At 38.9% G+C, this 20,966-nt stretch overlaps 3 protein-coding genes and 1 long non-coding RNA gene across 6 annotated transcripts; 3 read left to right on the top strand and 1 right to left on the bottom strand.

The window, feature by feature from the left end:
- Nucleotides 1-48: 48 nt before the first annotated feature.
- On the bottom strand, nt 49-3,902 carry LOC119079446. 2 transcript variants are annotated; one of them, XM_037187361.1, is made up of 8 exons: nt 3,628-3,902; nt 2,649-3,373; nt 2,407-2,582; nt 1,908-2,341; nt 1,694-1,845; nt 1,461-1,630; nt 1,264-1,381; nt 49-902 (listed from the first exon to the last, which is right to left on the bottom strand). In XM_037187361.1, exons 2-8 carry the CDS (start codon nt 3,342-3,344, stop codon nt 294-296), a joined length of 2,355 nt encoding a protein of 784 aa, XP_037043256.1. In that variant the 5' UTR covers nt 3,345-3,373; nt 3,628-3,902; the 3' UTR covers nt 49-293. The 2 variants fall into 2 exon arrangements, with proteins under 2 accessions (XP_037043256.1, XP_037043255.1); XM_037187360.1 differs by having other exon boundaries at nt 2,649-3,902.
- Nucleotides 3,903-5,953: 2,051 nt separating this feature from the next.
- LOC119079443 lies at nt 5,954-10,885 on the top strand. Its single transcript, XM_037187356.1, has 5 exons — nt 5,954-6,138; nt 7,682-7,902; nt 7,975-8,257; nt 8,317-9,313; nt 9,375-10,885. Exons 2-5 carry the CDS (start codon nt 7,717-7,719, stop codon nt 10,747-10,749), a joined length of 2,841 nt encoding a protein of 946 aa, XP_037043251.1. The 5' UTR covers nt 5,954-6,138; nt 7,682-7,716; the 3' UTR covers nt 10,750-10,885.
- On the top strand, nt 7,651-20,957 carry LOC119079445. The gene is made up of 3 exons (XR_005088171.1): nt 7,651-7,664; nt 20,693-20,858; nt 20,920-20,957. It is a non-coding gene; the product is annotated as an uncharacterized LOC119079445 (long non-coding RNA).
- Nucleotides 13,207-15,407, top strand: LOC119079444. 2 transcript variants are annotated; one of them, XM_037187357.1, is made up of 8 exons: nt 13,207-13,381; nt 13,437-13,806; nt 13,889-14,020; nt 14,111-14,315; nt 14,397-14,539; nt 14,612-14,678; nt 14,780-14,944; nt 15,046-15,407. In XM_037187357.1, the coding sequence occupies exons 2-8, from the start codon at nt 13,454-13,456 to the stop codon at nt 15,286-15,288; spliced, it is 1,308 nt and encodes a 435-aa protein (XP_037043252.1). In that variant the 5' UTR covers nt 13,207-13,381; nt 13,437-13,453; the 3' UTR covers nt 15,289-15,407. The 2 variants fall into 2 exon arrangements, with proteins under 2 accessions (XP_037043252.1, XP_037043254.1); XM_037187359.1 differs by lacking the exons at nt 14,397-14,539; nt 14,612-14,678 and having other exon boundaries at nt 13,216-13,806.
- Nucleotides 20,958-20,966: the final 9 nt, after the last annotated feature.

The raw sequence follows: 20,966 nt of genomic DNA, 5'->3' as shown, positions 1-20,966 counted from the left end.
TTTGTTCAGCTCTGTGGCGAGGAGTAAACGAAAAGAAAATCCACAACGTTTTTTCTCTGTTAATTTTGTTTTTATTCAAACAATTACTTTCCCGGCTTTTTCCAGAAATTTTCTTACGCGAAAATCTCCATCTTACAAACTAAATTTTCAATAAATAAAATCTAAAAACAAAATGAATTTGTATGAAAATCGCGCCACAAAATAGAATGCAAAATTCCTTCCGTATCAAAAAAGTCTCGCGCTCCTAACTTTCAAAGGCATCATCATCGATCATCAGCGATATTAAATGCACTCTAAACACCTATCGACAACCGTATCTGTTCAACGACATCTGGGGGTAAATCTAACGGCTTATCACTCAGTTCACCAGTGGTTGCCGACACAGCGTACACCTCATAAATGACATTGTTCGGATCATCCACACTGTGACTGGCCACCACCGCCAGTTCTTTCATCGACAACGAATCAATGGACTCGTTGTTCGAATCGCCTTCGTCGTCCTGTTCCATTTCAGTTAGACTCTCTTCATTGTCCACATTCCGATCGTCTTTCTCCACTTTGACCTTGGTCCTTTCGATCGGTGCACTTTGACAATCGACGAATACGAAACTGTTGTCGGAACTGGTGACAGCACCGTCTGTCGCTGGTACAGTGTTTGTCGGTGATGTAACTCGCGATTGTTCTGCACCAGTATCCGTATTATCTGTATCGGCAAAGACGATGTCCATGTTCAGAATGTCTTGCGGAGACAACGGACCAACTGGTATCCTCTTTTTCTCGGCATTAGGCATGAGGTATTCATTCTTAATGACCGTTATTGTCGGTTTCTCTTCAACAGTTGGCTTCGGATGTGGGTTGGTGAAAGCGGAACTGCTGGCGGTATTCGCAACAAAAGCTCCAAGCTGAAAAAGATGAAATCAATGAAAGGAACAGGGTCAATGAACGCGACAGCAACGGAAAATCATTTCTATTTCATTTTTTTGAACGCTCAAAGGAATCATTAGTCAAAGGTTCAGGATTTTTGTAATTTGAAAAGGCTCGCGTGAGCATAGACTCAAGGCAATGAGAACCACACGTATCCTACTGTAAGTGCTTGTGAAATTGTAAGGGGCGCAATTACAGAGATTTTGGGACTACAAAAGTCGAATTGCACGGAAAATTTGCTAATTGCTATACAAAACTGCACAATCGAAGGGCTCACAACTTGATGGCGCAAGTGAAAGTCAAAAATATAAAAACGCCCTCTGTCCCTTGAAGTTTTACCTTTCGATTTTTCCTAGGCGCAACAGCAAACTCATGATCGTATATAGTGTCCGAGCCGGCAATGTTTCGGGCTGCTATGCTCTTTCTATTCCTTTGCTTTAGCAATCGTGATTGTTCCCTGAAACGTACACAGTCAAAGTCAAAATTATCGCAACAAGCAACGAAAATCGTCTTCGTATGCACGGTGGTCACCGTACCTCTTTTCCTTGGCATGCTTCTGCTTCAATTCTTCCCATTCACGCTTCTTTTGCTCCAGTTCCTTTTCTTCGCGTTCCAAGTCCACTTTCAGTTCGTCAATATTGAACTCCTTGGGATGCAGCAACGCTTTGTTGATCAAAGCCAAATTGGTTTTCTCCTCTTTTTTGAACTAAAAACGAAAATGGGCTGGTGAGCAAACGTCACTTGTGGATGAAACATTTCACAAATTAACCTTAAGCTTCAAATCTCGCCTCGATCGATTCGGAAACAGCATCAGCATCAACGAAAAGTCAGTACCGACCGAATGTAAACATCGATAAAATTTGATGGTTTCGTGTGCATCCCACTCACGTGTTCTTTTCTGCCGCTTGTAGAATCCGGTAGCTGAAAGGGACATCAATTTAAGTTTCGATTTGCATACAAGTACAGACAGTAGATGCACTTACAACCGCTAAACTCATCATCATATACAATATCAGCGTTGGCTAGTGTCTCCCTAGCTTCCTTATCACCGGTGGTCTCAATGACCAAACTTTTTTCATCCAAAACGATCTCACCATTCGGCCCAAGTTTCAATTGTGGTACCGGAGCCATTTCCGGTTCGATCGAATCTTCCGATGTTTTCGCTTCACTTTTGATGCTCCGTATCGAAGCGACACTATGCACGCTAGACGCAGACGATGATCGTCGATCCTTGATTTCATGGGATTTGCCAGCCGGATTCTTCAAAGGATTTGTGACGGGATTGTAGTAAATCATGTCGTACATCGTTAAATGCTGCTTATCCGGAGTTTTGCCGTTGAAGCGTTGATGAAATTCCTTTTTTGCATTGGCAATGCGTTGAAATTCTTCGGAGCGTGCAATGCGTTTCGGTTTCGAACTGGAAGGATTGATTGAATTGGAAGAGTAACCGAATAGTGTGATGTGAGTGTCTCGTTTACTTACAATGTTTGAAATCCAGCCTCTGAAATGTTCGAACAGACAGACTCTGTTCGCATACGAGTATTTTCTACAATTTTTGGTGTCGCATTGTTATTGATGTTGTAATTGCTGTGGCTCGAACTGGTGCTCAAATGTCGCTGACGTTTGTTGGACTCATCATCAGACTCCGATATAGCTCCCTAAATAGAAGTTTAGTCGTGAATAATGCGTGAAAATCGCCAGGACATTCGGTAAGCCATACAAACCTGTACACTGTTCCTACGTCCGAAATACGGCGTCGGACGAATTCGTTGCCGAACTTTATTTGAATAAACTGGAGACTTAGTTGGATCATCGGAGCATTCGGCATTCTGTTGATCCAGTGGATTATATACAAATTCTGGCCGCTTCTGATGGGAGATGGACGGTGATAGGAACGGAGATTTGAATGTGTCTTCCGATGTAATTGGCTTCTGGATATTATCCGAGTTTTCCTGTTTCAGTTTTAATGGAGCCAATGGAGTAGCTGGGCTCGGTGCTTTTTGAAGAATCTTCTCCACAGGCTCTGCAACTGGTACTTTATCACTATTCTCTTCGGCCTTCACTTCGACCGTTGGAGCTACTTTCCGACGTCTATCAGGAATGACAACAGCTGGTTTGATTGATCTTCGCAGTGGTCTCGGTGCAGCATTGACTTGTGGTTTTTCTTCCGGCGGATCAATCGGTTTGTCACTATGCTGATCGGTATTTTCGCTCGGTTTCGATGGAACATCATCACTGGTTGCGTCAACGGTCTGTTCAGTCGTGACACTCCGTTCCGTGGTGTTGTCCTCGATTTTAACGGAAACAGTGTCTTCGATTTTGATGAGGTCTTTTGTTATCGATTCGCTGACAGTGTTTTGTGCCCTGCGTGCCTTTTGAATGCCTGCTAGCGGCTTAAATTTCTGCCTTCTCGATGCCATGTTTTGCGTTCTCACGTAAATATGTTATGCTGTCGCAGAGATGAAAAGTGAATGGTGAAAGGTGTGCAATTGAAATTGCGAAACGGAAAAATGATTTATTGAATGAGGTTATGTGTTGAACGTATAATCTACAAACGATAACTCCTTAACAATACGGATCACTGAGACTTGCACTAGATTGATTATAATAACACACTAATCGTCTGTCGTATTATGTTTAATTCAACGCAGTTACAATGTATCTCAACGACCAAAAATTTACATAAACACGTAGTCGTATTACACATTTCGCACGAAATGGAATTGATCACTTCCATTAAGTCCAAAATTTCTAGATTGATGCAAATGCCGCAAGGGTTTAAAACATTCCCTTTTCAATCAATTTTAACTTTCATTTAGTTTTCACTCAATTTCGTCGAATTAAGCCACTCATAAAAAAAGCAAAATATTTTCTCGACTAAATGTGCGACTGAATGACAGCTGTATGAAAATGTAATAGAAGCGAAACGAGCATGGGTTACATTCAGTGTTGCGTGTAAAATTTATCAAACACGGTGTGCGATAGGTTTGTTCCAAATAACTGTAAACCCGAACTTTGACAACACGAACGACAACGATTTCATCCACAGAGAAGTCAACGTCAACCAATTTCTTTGTCAATTTTTCGTTAAAATTTTTGTCAACCTGAAAGTTGAGGTGAAGTTGCCTTCTGTGAACGAAATTTGACATTTCGAAATGACCTTGGAACAAACCTATAGGTCTGTTCCAAGGCCATACGAACTGTCAAATTTCATCCATAGAGACATAATCTCATCAACATTTATATGAAAACCGATCTCTGTGGATGAAATCGTTTTCGTTCGGTCAGTCAAAATTCGTGTTTACAGTTACTTGGAACAAACCTATAATATCCGCACATGGTTGATGATTTTTGTATGAAATTCTTTATTGGTGAGATATTGGTTCAATTCAAGTCAATATTTCGTAACTATAATGGGAAAGTCTTACGTGCCAGTTTCTATTATTAGCTCCCAGCTGTATATGAAAATAAGTCTTTAACTACTTAACCGTCCTTTCAGCTCTTTTAGTGGATTATGCTTGAATACAGTGCTAAGGGTGAGCACGTTTTGATCGGTTCAATTTACACACACGGAATTTTTAAAACCGACACATTTTCTGTTTCTATGTTTTACTTGAGTACATGCAAAACTCGCAAAAAGCCAGTAAACCACGAAACAGAAAATGTGTCGGTTTTCAAAATTCCACGAGAGTAACCAGTCTCGAAGTCACACGTTAAAATGAGAGAATAAACACATTAAACTAGAATCTCATTTTTTTTTCAATAATGACTTGACAGCTGACTCCGAGACAAGTAAATGTTACTGTTTTTTGCTCTCCATAAATACTTTATAGAATGTGCACGGAAAGAGGAAGTCATCTGTTCTTTGCGCCATTAGAAAAACATTGAGGGTGGGCCCACTTTAAATTTGTACGGAACTCCCATAGAGTTACACTCGAGCGATGGCATGGTGGCGCTGTCATTTTTAAACATGTCTGAGTGCCCATGTAATTTTTGAGAGCTAAGCATCAGCACCACCATACCTCTTCCCGAGTATAACTTTATACAGTGTTAAAAGAGAGTCAAAATTTTGACATATCACCCATCAAGCTCAGTTAAATTAATTGGTTTGTCCCCTGTTTTTACGCTCTTTTAACACTGTATAGTAACTCCTCTCATTTTAACAGATTAGTTAAAATTAAGTGGTCCCCAAAATCGCTCCCCGAAAACACTCTATAGAGTGTTATGATGAAAGAGAAGAAGATATTTTGACAAGTACCCCAAGGCAAGTTAAAATAAACTGGTCTTCTGTCCTCTCGCTCTCAACGTACCACGTTGAAAGAGAAGCAAATACGTTGACAAGTACCCCAAGGCAAGTTATAATAACTAGTCTTCGGTTTTCTCGCTCTGATCATAACAGTCTATTAAAGACTGTTAACGAAGGCCAGTTAAATTTAACTGGCATTGACTGCAATATCAAAAATTTATGAATGAAATCGAAATTTAACGTTCAAATTTTCGAAATACAAATTTTGTGTGTGTGTTTTTCTCTCATTTTAACATTACCCTCAAGGCGTTTAACTGAGCCGAAATATCTCTTCGTTAGCACTGTATGAGAAAGTCACTTGCACAGTCATTCTTGAACATAAATTCTCATGTTCAAGAAGTATTGTTTGAAACTCCCCGGTCTAAATTCACACAATTTTGCAACTTCTGGAGTTCTTTGCAACAATCCAATTCGACCACAAACTATGCCTATTGTTCGCTACCAAAAATTAACATTTATTGTGCAATACCCATTACAGTGTTGAGAGTCTTGAACAAATGGGAGGTGCAGATAGAAACATTTAAAATTCATTGTAAAACCCAAAATCACCGATGACATTGTATATGTCTAGTAACTAGTATAGTATCGTGAGTTAGCATGGTTTAAGTTGAATAAATTAAGTAAACAAATCACACAATTATGAAAAGTTGAACAGCACGCAGTGATCAGATATTGTTAACTACTCACAAACTGCATTCTTTGTCAACACTGAAACTAAAGTTGCATCAGCTGTTTTTGTGTTTTTCGCAGAACATTTTTTTGTTTATTTGGTTCAGAGCGTTCACATGGTTCGCTTAATATTTGCATATTTTCTTCTTCCAAATAATTTGTTTTGTGTTAGTGTTGTGATAAATATGTTGCAACGTAATCAGATCGCCTCTTCGAACGGATTTAAACATTGAGTGCAAGTAAGGCGAATTTGCATTAGTTTTTGTACTTTCCCCGTGTTTTGGTAAACAATCGCACATTGATAACGACTCTTGCCTCTTGGTATGCAGTAATAAAAAGTTTGTGGTAAAAACCCAGCCTCTACGGAAGTCTAAATTCTTACGATATTTTCTCTGCTAGGAATTGAAAAACGAGAGAAAATGTGTTTGTATAAAGACAACTATAGCTTAAACTCAGTAAATCTTTGTTTGATTGGTGAAAAATTAAGTGAATTTTCATGACCGTAACCAATGACTGTGGCAGTGACATGGTCCGTGGATAAAGACATTCTTCTGATACAATGAATTAGGCTAAAAAAATCGGTAAATTATGTCGTGGCATGTAATAGTACATTAATGCCTTGCTGGGACATATTTTGTTGGGGCGTTAGGGAAGGTTGTACTTCGAGCCGAAGGCGAAAGGTGCATTCCACACGTTGAAATAAAAAATTTCCGAGCAAGGCAGGACGGAACTTCGCTGTCTTGCGGTCAAAAAATGCAAAAAAATGGTTTTGAACGAAATGAGTCGTTTTCTGGCAGCAAGACAAAAAATTTGACACTTGTTAGATATAGTGCATTTTTCACCTCAAGTCGACCCCTCATCCCTCAACCATTGTATACGGAGAAGTTACTTTAACTCCAGGGGTCAACTCGATTGTCTGACCCTCCTCATTAACTTCCAAGTCTTACGTCGACTTAGCCCTGTAGTGATATTAGACATTATGTTACTCTAATTAGTCAGTATGTAACAAAGTGTGTGCAAGAGAGCAGCATCCAATCAGAAAATTGTCCCAATATATACAAATGTAAGGTCCCCCTTTTTGTATAAATTGATCGAACCTCCGACTGTCATTGATTGTAGAAATGAGCGTTTTATGTTCTTCAATATTTGGCTCTCAAAATCTCCGATTCCAACTGTTCTAGCGAATAGGGGAATAGCGATCTTTCACTGACGAAAAACAGAAAAGAAAATTCACAAAAAAGGTGTCGTCCATATTTATGACTTTTTACGAATTCACCATTTTACACTACCTGCCTTCTCATAACAGTCTTAAAACATAATCTACCTATCTTATGAGTGTTTCGGAGATCATTGTGTCCAAAAGCAGCATGTGATTGGTTTACTTCAATGAAAGGTGTCATTTTATGCGAACGTCACTTTCGTAAACACACAAGGAAATCCACTGGTCATTTTCTTTAGTGATCGTTTTGTGTGCACTGTCGAAATTCAAGAAATGTCAGTCTGAAAATCATTATTAAACGAACAAGTGGTGTAGCTGACGTACTTAGTGATCGCTATCAGCGTTAAATGTAGAAAACCTTTGAGTACATTATGTCCATTTGATGAATGACTACGTTTGTTACGATACCATCCGAAGTATGTGTGCAAGCAGCGAGTTTTCTAAATTTCTAAATTTGTGTCATGAAATGTTTTAGATTTGCGCTTGACCGAAATCCTCAGAGTCCCAACTTAGTCGTCGTTTCATTAATGGAATTTTATTGTTTCTGTTCCTCTACCGTACAGATTTCGCATTATCAACATAATTCTTGCATTTGTTCATGCGCCACCGAAAAGCAAGCAATATGAACAATGGAATCGATAGTACAAATCAGTTGCCAAACCAACCATCAAATCAGTTACCAAATCAATTGCAGAACCATTTGACCAATGGAAATACCTACACTGGAACAAATGGAAGTGTCAACACATCGTCGACGACATCTATATCTTCGTGGCTGCAAAATGTAACAATTCGTATTCCATTCGCATTCGGAATCAGTTGGCAATTTTCCCGACTTTTTTTTCGTTTTCATTAGAATCCTGGCGGTAGCAGTGGATCCACGCCATGGTCGATTCAGGCTCAGCCGCAAAACCAGTCTCAAACTCATAATACTGCCACTAGTGCAATAACTTACAGAACTTACAATAACCATCTTCTTCCACCCCTTCCGCACCCATTACATTTTCATACATACGGCGCTCCGAGTTCGTCTTCAAACGCAGCTGTGGGAAACCAACAGAACAATAACAATGCGCAGGGTGGTTTGTTTACGATTCCAACAATAACAACAGCTACACTCAATAACGTTACACCCGCAGGTGAGAATACTTTTTACACAATTAAAGCATTTACGAATGAAAAAACGATTCGTTTTCAGTATCTAAGAAACGATTCAACGTACCGTCAACAGACACAATTCCTAAGAGACCCAGAGGGAGACCGAAAAAAGTGAAGACGACCGTGTCCCAAGCCATCGTACATTATCCACCAACTGCTACAGTGACTTCTGCAACAGCAATATCGTCTGCCATGGGTACGATTTACAACATACGACCAGCAGCATTCGCAACTTTGCCTTCAACCGCAGTATTTATGCCTTCAATGGTACTAAGCTCAATGCCAGCAGCATCTGGAATGTCATTGCCCGCACCGTCCAAATATGTCCCACCAATGAATTCTCGACCAATACTGACAGCCGCCATGCCAGTACCGCCGAATTGGCTAGCCAATATGGAGGAAAGTGTCATGTCGTTGCTGACGTTTAACAAATATGAAATTAAGGAAGGCACCGCCGAGTATCAGACGATAAGCGACATGCTGTATCCCATATCAGTGAAAGGCGTCGAGCAGATTGTGAACCCAGATCTGTGGGACCGTTTTGTTAAAACCAGAACGGATATGATGCGATCGAAGGCTGATGATCTGAACATTTTGTCGAAACTCGGTCTGAGCGAGAAGGAAGTGCTGCGGTGTGCGCATTTGTCGTTGAACTTCAGAAAGGATCCGCTAATCATACCATACTCCGACAACATGGTGCTCCTGTACCACTGTACGAGAAGCCAAACAAACGTCAAGAGCATACTCTCGCAGGGCTTGGATGAAAGATTGAGCAACACTAGTGCTGGTCTTCTAGGAAAGGGAATCTATTTTGCTGATGATCCGAATAAATCGATACAATACGATGGAACCGGCACCATATTCATCTTTGCTGTACTGCTGGGTGACTGTATCTCAGTTGATCACTTCACAAATCGACATTCGTTCGTCCGAGAGCCGGAAAAAGTTTCGCAGCAAAAGCGGAACTTTAACGACCAGTTTTTCGATTCAATCGTTGCCAGACCTGCCGGCTACAATGAGTACGTCATTTATAACAGGTAAACGAACTCATTCAATTTTGCACTTGCGTCAAGTGAAACCATAACCATCGTTGAACAGATACCAATGCTGCCCGATATATCAAGTCAAATACGATCGAAATACAGTCGCCGGAGGATCTGCATCCGTTTTCCACTCATCGAGCCAGAAATTGCCACCTATTGCATGGATTCCGTCAGGCCACAATTATGCAATGCCGATCCAAGACCAAACAATCAACTGGCCCTTTTTTGCTGTGGATATATTTACCTCAATGGGTGTCCCGCCTCCTACAGACGATGACGGCGAAGATAGCATCAATGACGTGGCTCAAAACACCTCACAGCCATCGATCGACGATAATCTGGTGACACTTATCAATCTTGGGTACAATGATGAAGCAAAAAACCGGGAAATTCTGGCGAAATTTAACAACGATTTGGATCAAGCCGTCAATTATTACTTGGACAATGAAAATTTTGCAGAAGACGTGCATGTAAATGATACCGAGGCAACAACAATCCAAGACGATTCGGTTAACACATCTTCCACTTCGGAGGCGGAGATGTTAGTCACCTTCGGATTTTGTGATAAGGCTAAAAACCGGGACGTTTTAGCCAAATTTAACAATGACGTCGGCCAAGCAATAAATTACTTCTTGGACAATGCCAACGTTGAAGATGCAAGCAATGGTAGAATTGCAGACAAAGCCAGTGTTGCCGATAAAGCTGTAGCATCAACAATTACGAATAAGTCCATTGTCACCATTGATTTGATTGACGACGATAGCGACTGTCCGGGTGACGAAGAAACCGTTGATATCACCGCCGTAACTGATTCTACACAAAATAGTGGTACTGATCTTCCAGACGATTTAGCCGAATGGGCCCTCGATCTTACCGAGAAACAAGACCAAGTGGAAATGGAAGACTGTCCGATTTGCTGTAACGAAATTTCACCGTCATCGTGGCAGATTTTAGAGTGCAAACACAAAGTATGCGCTGTTTGTTACTCAAAACTTTTGACTCAACGATCCACTATGTCGGGCGTTCCATGCACCTTTGTTAAGTGTCCATTTTGTCACGCCACCTTCGGAACTGAGGTCGGAACTTGTCCCAATATGAAAATGAAAATTTCGAAACTAGACGTGCCCTGCGATGGTTTTACAAGATTTTCGACGATAGTGATTGAGTATGTGACCCAGCGCTTAAGACGAACTGCATATCTCCCGGACAATGAAACCGGTCGAGAAGTTTTGAAACTTTTGGAAATAGCATTCGAACGACGATTGATTTTTACTGTTGGAACTAGCAATACCACAGGACAAGAGAACGTTATTGTGTGGAATATTCATCATAAAACTGCAAGACAAGGCGGTGTGGCCACGTACGGTTATCCCGATCCGGAGTATTTCGATCGAGTAAAGGCGGAGCTAAAGACGTTCGGAATTGAATAAGTTGCGTGCTGTAAATCACTATTCCAATTGATAAGACTGAATGAAAAACGATATCGAACAATTTCTGTTATTTAACTCATAATTATTTAGGATTTCTGTGAATAAATTTCTTTTACTTTTACTGATACAACAAATCACACGTGTCGTTATTTATGTCCTTACTCGTTAGTCATATAGCTACCTCTTGCGAACTGCTCAGGAGCTCATGACTCTGTAAAACTCAGAAAAAGTATCCGAGCAAATGTGTTATCCAATATGACCAGTTCGGACCTGTAGTGTCCTAATATCCAGCTGAAATGCCCAGAACTAAATTTTGAAAAAACCTGCAGAGATTTAGAGTCTCGTAAAGCGTCTAGGTAAAACTCCCAGAGTAGCCTATAGCGGTCCTAGACAATGTTTGGTTCCACAGATTTTGAAACTCAATGAGACGCTGTTTTTTCAACATCTGTAACGAACATTATAGACGATTAATTATTCAAACAAGCAGCGAAGTCAGTAAAAGAAAATTTAACTAAAAATCCTTTCTGAAATAATAGAAAAATCGAAGGGAAAATCACCACACCAATTACCTAAGAATCACCTATTTACTCTCATATGAGCAACGAATCGGGATATTATTTTGAGATTTTTGTATCAATTAGCATAATTATCAAAACGGACATTTTAACAAGCAACACGACCCTGAGTCGTATGGAAAAATGAATGGTTAAACAAAAGAAGTAGAAGATTTTGTAGCAAACTCTAAGCGATACATTGAGATGGATTCTTTTGAAAAATCACCTACCGAAATCAGACCCATTTCGTCCGGGATGGGTATGTAAAGCGTTTGACAGGTCCTGGCCCGAAGAATTCAAAACAGGCCTCAGATAGTCTCTAGCCAACATTGGTTGCTGGTAGCAGATCTTCAAAGGTCGATAAATGGGTGTTTTTAGACTAATTTTACGGCCGTTTCTTGATGTGAGTGGATTCGTTGGAAAGCGTCAAGTACTTTGAGAGCATGCCTAGTTTGATAAGCATATATGATACGAATATATGTCAGAAAAAAATGATAAAATGGAAATTGGGTGAAAGGAGTCAAAACCTATGACAAAAGAATCCTCCATACGTTGGTCGTTTATAAAAGGTTTTTTTTAGCGATACAAGGATAATTTCCTCTGACTATCTTTAGTCTTCATTTGTGAATTGGTCACTGAGTATTATCAAAGGACATGTATACGAATTATACGCCCTCCAATTACTCTATTCATTAATTTCCTTCAAAGATCAAATCCCAACAAAAATCTCTTCGAGAAAAGTGTGACGCAGTCTTTGAAGTACAATTTCTAAAATGAATGATATCGCTAGAGTTGACGCTTTCAGCTTCGTTACGCAAAAATTAAATTTCACACCCAATTTTAGTTCAAACAAGCTGGCTTAGCTTTTCTCATCATCTGCCAAATAATTTTTTCCAAAAAAAAATTTGACTGGAAACAACCAAAATTTTACCAAAAAAATCTGCGTCGCATGTGGCAGATAAATTTTCTTGCTGGTCTGTTCCTGAACATCTGCCACTTAATTATTTTTTTGTTCGAATCGTGTTACGAATACCTTTCATTTGATGGGTCGCACGCCTCTGTAGGTTTCAATACAGCTAAGCTACAGCCGAAAACGCGTTCCCGACCCTCGAAAACCACACTCAGAAACCAGTTCGAGGCCAATAAAACAAAATTCTGGTTTTTTCTGGGGTATTGGCATATCACATTTTCATTTTTATGCCCACCCTGAGGTTCCTGCAAAATTTCATGGAGATTGGCTGACTAGTTTCCGAGATCGACCGTCGATAGATAGACAGATAGATAGAAACATACAGAGTAAGTTGAAAGATTTTGATTGTTTGAGAAAAGTCAATTTGGTGTATTTTGTATGAAAAGTGACCATTTTCAAAACGATGTATCTCCGGCAATTTTAAACCTACATAGTCGAGTGATAGCTCGTTTTGCTCGTATTTGAAGCAAGAATATGATAGAATATGTTTTGTGGTGATATAAACCAAAGGGTAGAAACTGAAATGTTCGGCTATATATAGTTGCCGCGTCTCAAAAAATTTTCTTCGTTCTTTTTTTGGAAGTTAGACTGCGTCAAGTCCTCCGCTATCGCTCCGGACATGATATTATCACTATCGTTACTATGTGAAAATGTTGTTATTGGTCTTACGTCGTCAGAAGTACAACAACCTTTTTGCAAGCCTTTTTGTATTGAAGCAGCAACAGAACTCTTCTTCAATAAGTGTCTATTACAACATCTAATGAAATCTCTATGAAAATCTACTTCTGTTCATTCACATGAATGTGAATAGCACACATCTATGTTCTGGGTCTAGTATCATATAATCGTACACATCCATACACTCATATCGGTTTGTACAGTCTTTTACGTGTGTTCCACAATCCCATTGATGGTTATATTTATCTTTTCGTAACTGATGCATTGGTATAGAACAGAGTGTAAGTTAGTCGTGTATGATCAACGATAAACAAAACGAGTGTGATATCACTAGACTATAGTTGTTTCCAAGTAAGCTTTCACTAGAGTGTAATAAAAACAGCTGTGTTCGACAGTATTACCACTCGTTTGTTGCATATACAAGAAATAAGTTTGTACTTTTGACATCCTCGTATTTCGTAGCAAATAAGTTTTGAAATTACTAGTTAACTATCAACACACCATGGCAACATCAGAGCCTTCAATTTCATCTACAGATCCTGTCGTTCTTGCAAATCATTATCGAACGATCATTGAAGAGAACAAGGTATTCGGTAGTAAAATTATTAACAAAATTGTGGCATCTACACCAGACTTACACGGTGAACATGCATGTAGCAGTTGTGACTATCTCACCATACAACTGCAAGATGAGACGGGGACTGAATCAATGCTTCAAGTGTTTGTTAAGAGACAAATACTCAATGCATCGCAAATGGAAATGGTTGTGGACATGCAGTTCTTTCAGAAAGAAGCCGGCCTCTTTAACGAAGTTGTACCAATGTTGAACAACTTTATTGCAACTAAAGTTTCGGGGTGAGTTTCTATACATTGTCTATATGGGATTGCTGGCTATGTTGTGCATAAGATTTTACAGTTTTTGTTTCCCTGGCTTCAGGGATTTGTTCAAATTGGACATGATACCCACCAGTTACTTCGCAAACGAGGAAGTTATCATGATGGAAAACCTGGTGACAAAAGGATTTACATCAATTCCAAAAATTGAAAAGGTTGACCTTGAACGAACAATGTAAGCACTGCGTACCATTACTTATATCCACTAAACAAACTCATGTTGTGAGAATATTTGAACGTTCACATTGTTCCACTTATAAATAAGAATTGTGCTCGGAACACTGGCTAAATTTCATGCACCCTCCTACCTGCTACTTAAAGAAGAAACTCAAAGCGGCAAAACTGGATCAATTGAAAGTTTCCTGGACAAGCATCCATGTCTCAAAGATTGTTTTCTGTTTGATACTGCGGCAAAGCATTTGCAGGGCTGGTTTGGCGTTACTTTTGAAACAGCTGGCCTGGTTTTGGAGGTAATGAATTCTTATCTTGTTTCAACTTCTAAACTGCAACAACTTCTATGACTTTGAAAAATGTTTCATTCTCGCCTGCAGTCATTCGAGTCTACAAATAAAGATTCTACGCTCCAATTGCTGGACAAGGTTAGGACTAATGTGCTGGAGACATTCCAGAAAAACTTGACGGTTGAAGATGGTCATTTATGCTTCGTTATCAACCATGGAGACTTTTTGAATAAGTAAGTTACGCCAAAACAACCATGCATGCTACTGAATGTCTTACTACAAATTTTCCTTTGGCATTCTGACAGCAACATGATGTTTCTCGTGGAACAAAATTCGCGAAAAGTAATGGACCACGTCTTGATTGACTTTCAGGTGAGCGCACTGTGGCAATATAGAAGAGTTGTCTCTGACTCAATTTGCCTGAGTCTAACGCTAGACCATTCTTTGATTGATACTTAATTCTACATCTACAGCGCGTTCATCTTGGCTCCCCAAATTTGGATATTGCCTATTTCCTGTTCACAAGTGTTAAGTCTGATGTACGCCGTCAAAAATGGAAGGATCTTCTAAAAATCTACTACGGTACATTCCAAAAGCATGTCAAAACGCTAGGAGGTACGGTGGATTTTTCGTTCGAGGTGAGTTACGAAACGAATCATTCAATGTTTAGCATCGATAAAGCCGTATAAATACAGTGACACTGACCTGATAAATTGCATTTCGTTATGACTTTCTACAGGAATTGGTGGCAGATTTTCGACGAAAATTCTTCTCCGGATTTGTCTTCGGTGTCCTACTATGTTGTATGGCTGGTATGATTGCTGCGCAAGGTGATTTGGATAAGGCTGAAGAAAATGCGGTTGACTGGCTCAGGAAGTCAATATCCAGTTGGGTACGCGATAATCCACAAAAGGTGGAAGAAATCGGCCAAGAACTTTGCGGATTATTGCAAGAATACAAAAACTTGACCACAGACCATTAGTAATGTTAAGGGTCACCACAAGTATTATAAAATCTTATTAAAGGCTTATTCGAAACCCATTGAGTGATATTGCTATATTGTGAACCGATAGTCCGTAGTAAATAGTTGGTCGAAGGAAATGACTATGACAACAACAGATTACACAATTGTATCGATCTATTTCGCCAGCGAATCACTTCAGGAAAATTTGAGAAGACCACGAGGAGTTAGGTTACGTAATGATCAAAAAATGGTCTGGGAAAGGCTCAGCAAAAACTTTGTAAAGCGACAATCCTACATTTTATTCGAAGTATTACCCTTATATGGAGAGGTTACGCAGATCGTAGGTGTTAACGCGAAAAAACCGATGAGCTATGCTGAATTTGAGTTTAGTTCAGGTTTTGTATTCATTGCAATTTTACACGTAGAGTCACTGGTGTATTGCAATACGGCTGCGTTGAAAAAATTGCGATCGATGTTCAAATTCGTATGTCGATCAGATCACTGTATTATTTTAGTATCGATCTATGAAGTTTGAGACACAGCAATGGTCTGTGGACATATCACCATGTGTACATAGGACCTAAAAGTACCTATACCTTTTACCACGGAAGAGTAAAATAAACCAGGCATTAGGGGTTCATTTTTAAAAAGTCAAATAAGGGACCTAAAATATTGCGGTTCTCTATCTGAAAGTTTCATCTACCTTGCGGTGTAGAGATTTACGAAATGTTTAGCAGGTCCGTTTGGTCATTTTATGGAGAATATGCTGCCGCCACATTGATTGTTGAAAATCTCCTCGTCTTCATCATATTTATATTGATTTATATACATCGAAGGCCGTAATCAAATTCGAATTTCCTAATTCTCTCATAGGAGAACACAACGTTTTTCGTATGGTTGAGGTGTGATTTATCGTTTTCTCCACGAAACAAAAAACATCAATTCACCACACGCATATCATTTTTGAAAACATAACTGTAAAACCCCTTCTACATTGTCTCATGAGTAAGTAAGAAATCAACAGAACATTGTCAATCTGTATGTTCTGTAATGAACGAGAAATGATAAACGGCGGCGCAACTTGGTGTTTATCATTTATCTGTGTGTGATCGTCGCTTTCATAATAACTAAGTATCACCTTTTGGGCGGGTATCAATCAATTTCATTTTATTTTTCGTTGTTAAACATTTCAAAGCATCACAAACCACCGAAGCATCACAAAAACCTTCGCCTGAGTCCAAATTCTTTGGAAAAGTACTTTTTGAATTCTCAATTTCAAAACCGTGATAGTTGACTATCATCGTGATAGTTGACAGATTGACTATCACCGTGATAGTTGACAATCACAGTGATAGTTGACAATCACCGTGATAGTTGACAATCACCGTGATAGTTGACAATCACCGTGATAGTTGACTATCACCGTGATAGTTGACTATCACCGTGATAGTTGACTATCACCGTGATAGTTGACTATCACCGTGATAGTTGACTATCACCGTGATAGTTGACTATCACCGTGATAGTTGACTATCACCGTGATAGTTGACTATCACCGTGATAGTTGACTATCACCGTGATAGTTGACTATCACCGTGATAGCTGGATATAACTAACCGACAAAATCAAATTTCATCAAAGTAATCTTTTTCGATTGATTGAATTTCCAACAGTGTAAAATACTGTTTTTCTCGAATAACTTCCAGATACTTAATCCCACATAGCTCATCTTCGAACTTAACCTCAGGAATTGAATTCTGCGATTAAAGAAAAAAAGTAATTGATTGATAATTACTCAAGTTATCGTGTTTACAAACAAAATATTGGGACAAACAATTCCGTTATCATAAACATTTCGTACAAAAAAGAAATTAAATGAAAATTGGTGATGGGATTTTGGGATTTTGTTTTACAAATAAACTTAACTCTGCAAATGTTTAATAGGTAATTCATTCTCAATTCATTAAAAGCCACTAACATCTATACTATCGATGATGTAAGTGGACGCGTTTACAGTCACAAAAGCGCAATATGTATAGTAAAAGGTACAACAGGGCCTCTCGCTTAATAAGAAAATGCAAAAAAAAACGTCATGCTAACGCACAAGCATGAGTGGTTCTCTAAATAGGGTACTGAAACTTGACAGTGTGTCATACAACTGTACAACACTGTAAAAAACCATTTCATACAAAATAGTACTCCCTTTGAAGCTGTCGACTATGATCACTTTTGCTTGAAGTGTGGTCATGCCCAATTTCGAAGAATTGTAATGGGAAAAGTACAAGAATCTGTTTTTGTTTGTTTAACTTTAAAAGTAAACTGCAAACACGGATAAGTAAATACAAAAATTGTGTTGATCTGTAATCTAGTTCATAGAATCACTTCATAATCAGATAATTGGAGCTGAGTTCGAAAAATTGAACATTTCTAGGAAATGTTGATGTTGGCTTGTCTTGTCTTTTTTGGCAGCATATAAAGACAATCTGCGGTTGTGCCATTTTCATACCAGTTGATTACTGGATTTGAAAGTGAAATTAGTTGAGCGAGTAACTTATACTTTGAAATATAGAAACTGATCATTCAACAGCTCATCAATTTGTTCAAGAAAATGACGAAATTTACTTTAAGACTTTTGTATGTTTGTGCTACGCTTGCGATCACCGTACACACCGCCCCATCAACATGGCAAGAGCATTGGTTCGAACATAACCAGAATCTGAAACTCGTTTTCAACGACAACGACGTAGCAATTTATTACGACAAGGATATGAGCGCTTCCGTTTCATGGCCATTCAAATATCTCGGTGATGTTTGGCGTTACACGAAGCGAGTGTATGGCTCATTCGGAACTGAAAATAATTTGTACGCGATTTTCCATTCAGGAAAGTATGGAGGTGGCCACCCGTCAACGTACTTCGACGCAAGTCATGACTATAGAAATGTTATTGACGTCGGAACCGGCAGCAATCCGGGCTGGACATCTGGCCAGGGGAACGATTTGGATATAACAACGCACGAAATTGCTCACATTGTCGAGAGTTGTTCCAAAAATACGCACAATTCACCAGCCTTTGGCATCTGGGGTGACAGTAAGTGGGCAGAGATTTTCATTTATGATGTTTATGTCGGCCTCGGAAGAACTGCAGACTCTCAACGGTGGTACGACAATTGTGTAAATACTCGCGACAGTTATCCACGGCAGAATACGGCATGGTTCAAAGATTGGTTCTATCCGATTTACAATAATTATGGCAAATCAACCGTCCTCAACAATTACTTTGTTCTGTTGTCGCAGAACTTTCCCAAAAATGGAGCAAACTATGCAAGAAATCTGAATTGGGGCGAGTTCATACATTTCTGGAGTGGGGCTGCCAGAACCAACTTGCAATTGCTAGCAACAACAGCGTTCGGGTGGACATCTCAATATGATACAGAATTTCGGAATGCTCAAAAGGCTTTCCCAAACGTAAAATATTGAAATATGTTTTCACTTCGGACACTGTTTCGATAATTACGCAGACAATGTATTTCATAGAATTAGAATTAGAATTTCCAGCAAGAAAATTATGCTTTTCCATTCATGGGTGTTGCAAACTGTCGATTGCTCATAAACAATTTGAAGTTCAATTCCACTCTATCAAGAAGTTAATAAAGACACTCATCAATCGTAGGTTAAAAAAAAAGTTAAACGAAAAAGTAAGTGTTTGAAAATTCATTTTTATCTTTCAAATATTCGTTTAATTGCCTACAGACCGCCGCGGCGTCAATTTGAACAAATTAAAGTTCATGTTGAGGTTGATTAAGTTGTGCACAATGTGCACTGCACATTATCTAGAAATATTAACCACCTAGATTTTTAAGAAAATGACGAGTTTCAGAAAAAATGACGAGTTTTGTAAGCAGCATGCAGAGCGCACCAATCGTTCAAATCGTCCAATCGATAAAGACCGTTATTCTGAGCAGAAAATTTTTCTCCGGAAAGTCTGTAAAATTTTTCGTTTTTCTTCTCAAGTCAACTTTGGGTCCTATTTCAGTACAATTTGGTACATGACAGTTGCTTCATAAAAAAAGAAAAATTTTACAGACATGCCGTAGAGCAATTTTTTGCTCAGAATAACGACCTTCATCGATAAAAAATATAAAAACGTCATTCAGCAACAATTTTTTTTCGTCGCTTTCAGAATAATCTTGAAAATGTATGGAAAAAATCGTTTTCTTCGCAGTCGACTATGGGGAAGGATCTAGTTGAAGACTAAGTAAAGTGGTTTCGATCTCTATTTAGGTCCCAGAACTCAGATCTGAAGTCATTTTGTGGGTACATTTTTCGTTGAGGACAGCCAGCAGCAATCTTTTATAATTTATTTTGATAAAAACACCTATTTTAGGAAGATAACTTATGGAAAAAACGCAATTTTTTATTTTTAAAATTGAAATGAAAATCCACAAAACTCACATCAATTTTAACGTAGCAACAACAACAATCGGCTATGTTATGACATGACACCACACTTGATGATAACATGGCGGATTTCATACAAAAATTCACCTACTCCGGCGTGATGGTGTGGTGAATTTTTTTTGTATGTAAAATCAATGAATGTATAAACCAGGTATGGTCTGTTCATACAAACCGGAGGACATGGCGATTTCATATAAAGAAACTCACCTCTTAATCGCTATGTCCTCCGCTCCATACAAAGTTTGACATTCGACCATACCTTGTGTTGACGTTTATTGTGTAAAATCATCAGATGTGGTGTGTTTCCGCGTATCTAATAAAATGGTGGTCTGCGTGACCTCCCCAAAGTTTACAGCCTTGCCATTATAGACGATTATTCAAACAAAGAGCGAAGTCAGTAAAAGAAAACCTAACTTAAATTCCGTTCTGAAATAATAAAAAAACCACACACCACACCAATTCACGGCGTAAGTGTGCCTAAAATTTGAATTTCAAGTGAGCGGGAAAATAACGCATTTCATCCGTTTTTCCTAATTTTTGTTTCATTTGAAAGGTAATCGAACACCGAATAGAATGTTGTTGAAAAAAAAAAATTGGGTCCTTGGACTAAGGCCGGTACTAGGGCCATATGTGTATTTTACATATAACTCGTTTTTCGTAATTTTTGTTACATTTGAAAGGTAATCAAAGGCCGAATAGAATATAGTTGAAAAAAATAATTAAATTTGGGTCCTCGGACTGAGGCCGTAGGCCCTATGTGTATTTATACTCAATAAATTAAAATTTAAGGGCTATTTGAAATTTTTGTTTCATTTGAAAGAAACGTCGTACGGCACTTCGTAATTGCGCAATGCGCAATTTCTAAGATAAACACATTTCATAATAATTTTACTTTAACTACATTAACCGGCGCAATAGGCTTACGGTCAAAGTAGGGTGACAGATGCACTAGTTTCAATTCAGATGCGGGACTGGACCTATATTCCCTCCACGAACAAAATAATCTCAGCACTCGATACCCTCGACATAGATAAGAGTCAGTCTGTCATTTTGTCAGCTGATTACATCTTCAGAGACGATGCCGAAACATGACCTGACGTAGAACTGTTTCATTTGTACCGTGGAAGATGTGAGTCACCTCTCTAGACTAAATTTGGCGTAATCGTAAACGAATCGAATTATTATTTTAGATTATGAAAGTGTCATGAGAATGAAGCGACACTTTGACGTCAACGAA

Source organism: Bradysia coprophila, unplaced genomic scaffold, assembly GCF_014529535.1.
Source record: "Bradysia coprophila strain Holo2 unplaced genomic scaffold, BU_Bcop_v1 contig_324, whole genome shotgun sequence".
Lineage (NCBI taxonomy): Eukaryota > Metazoa > Arthropoda > Insecta > Diptera > Sciaridae > Bradysia > Bradysia coprophila.
The sequence above is the reverse complement of the archived record's forward strand: the minus strand, read 5'-3'. Positions and strand labels throughout refer to the sequence as shown.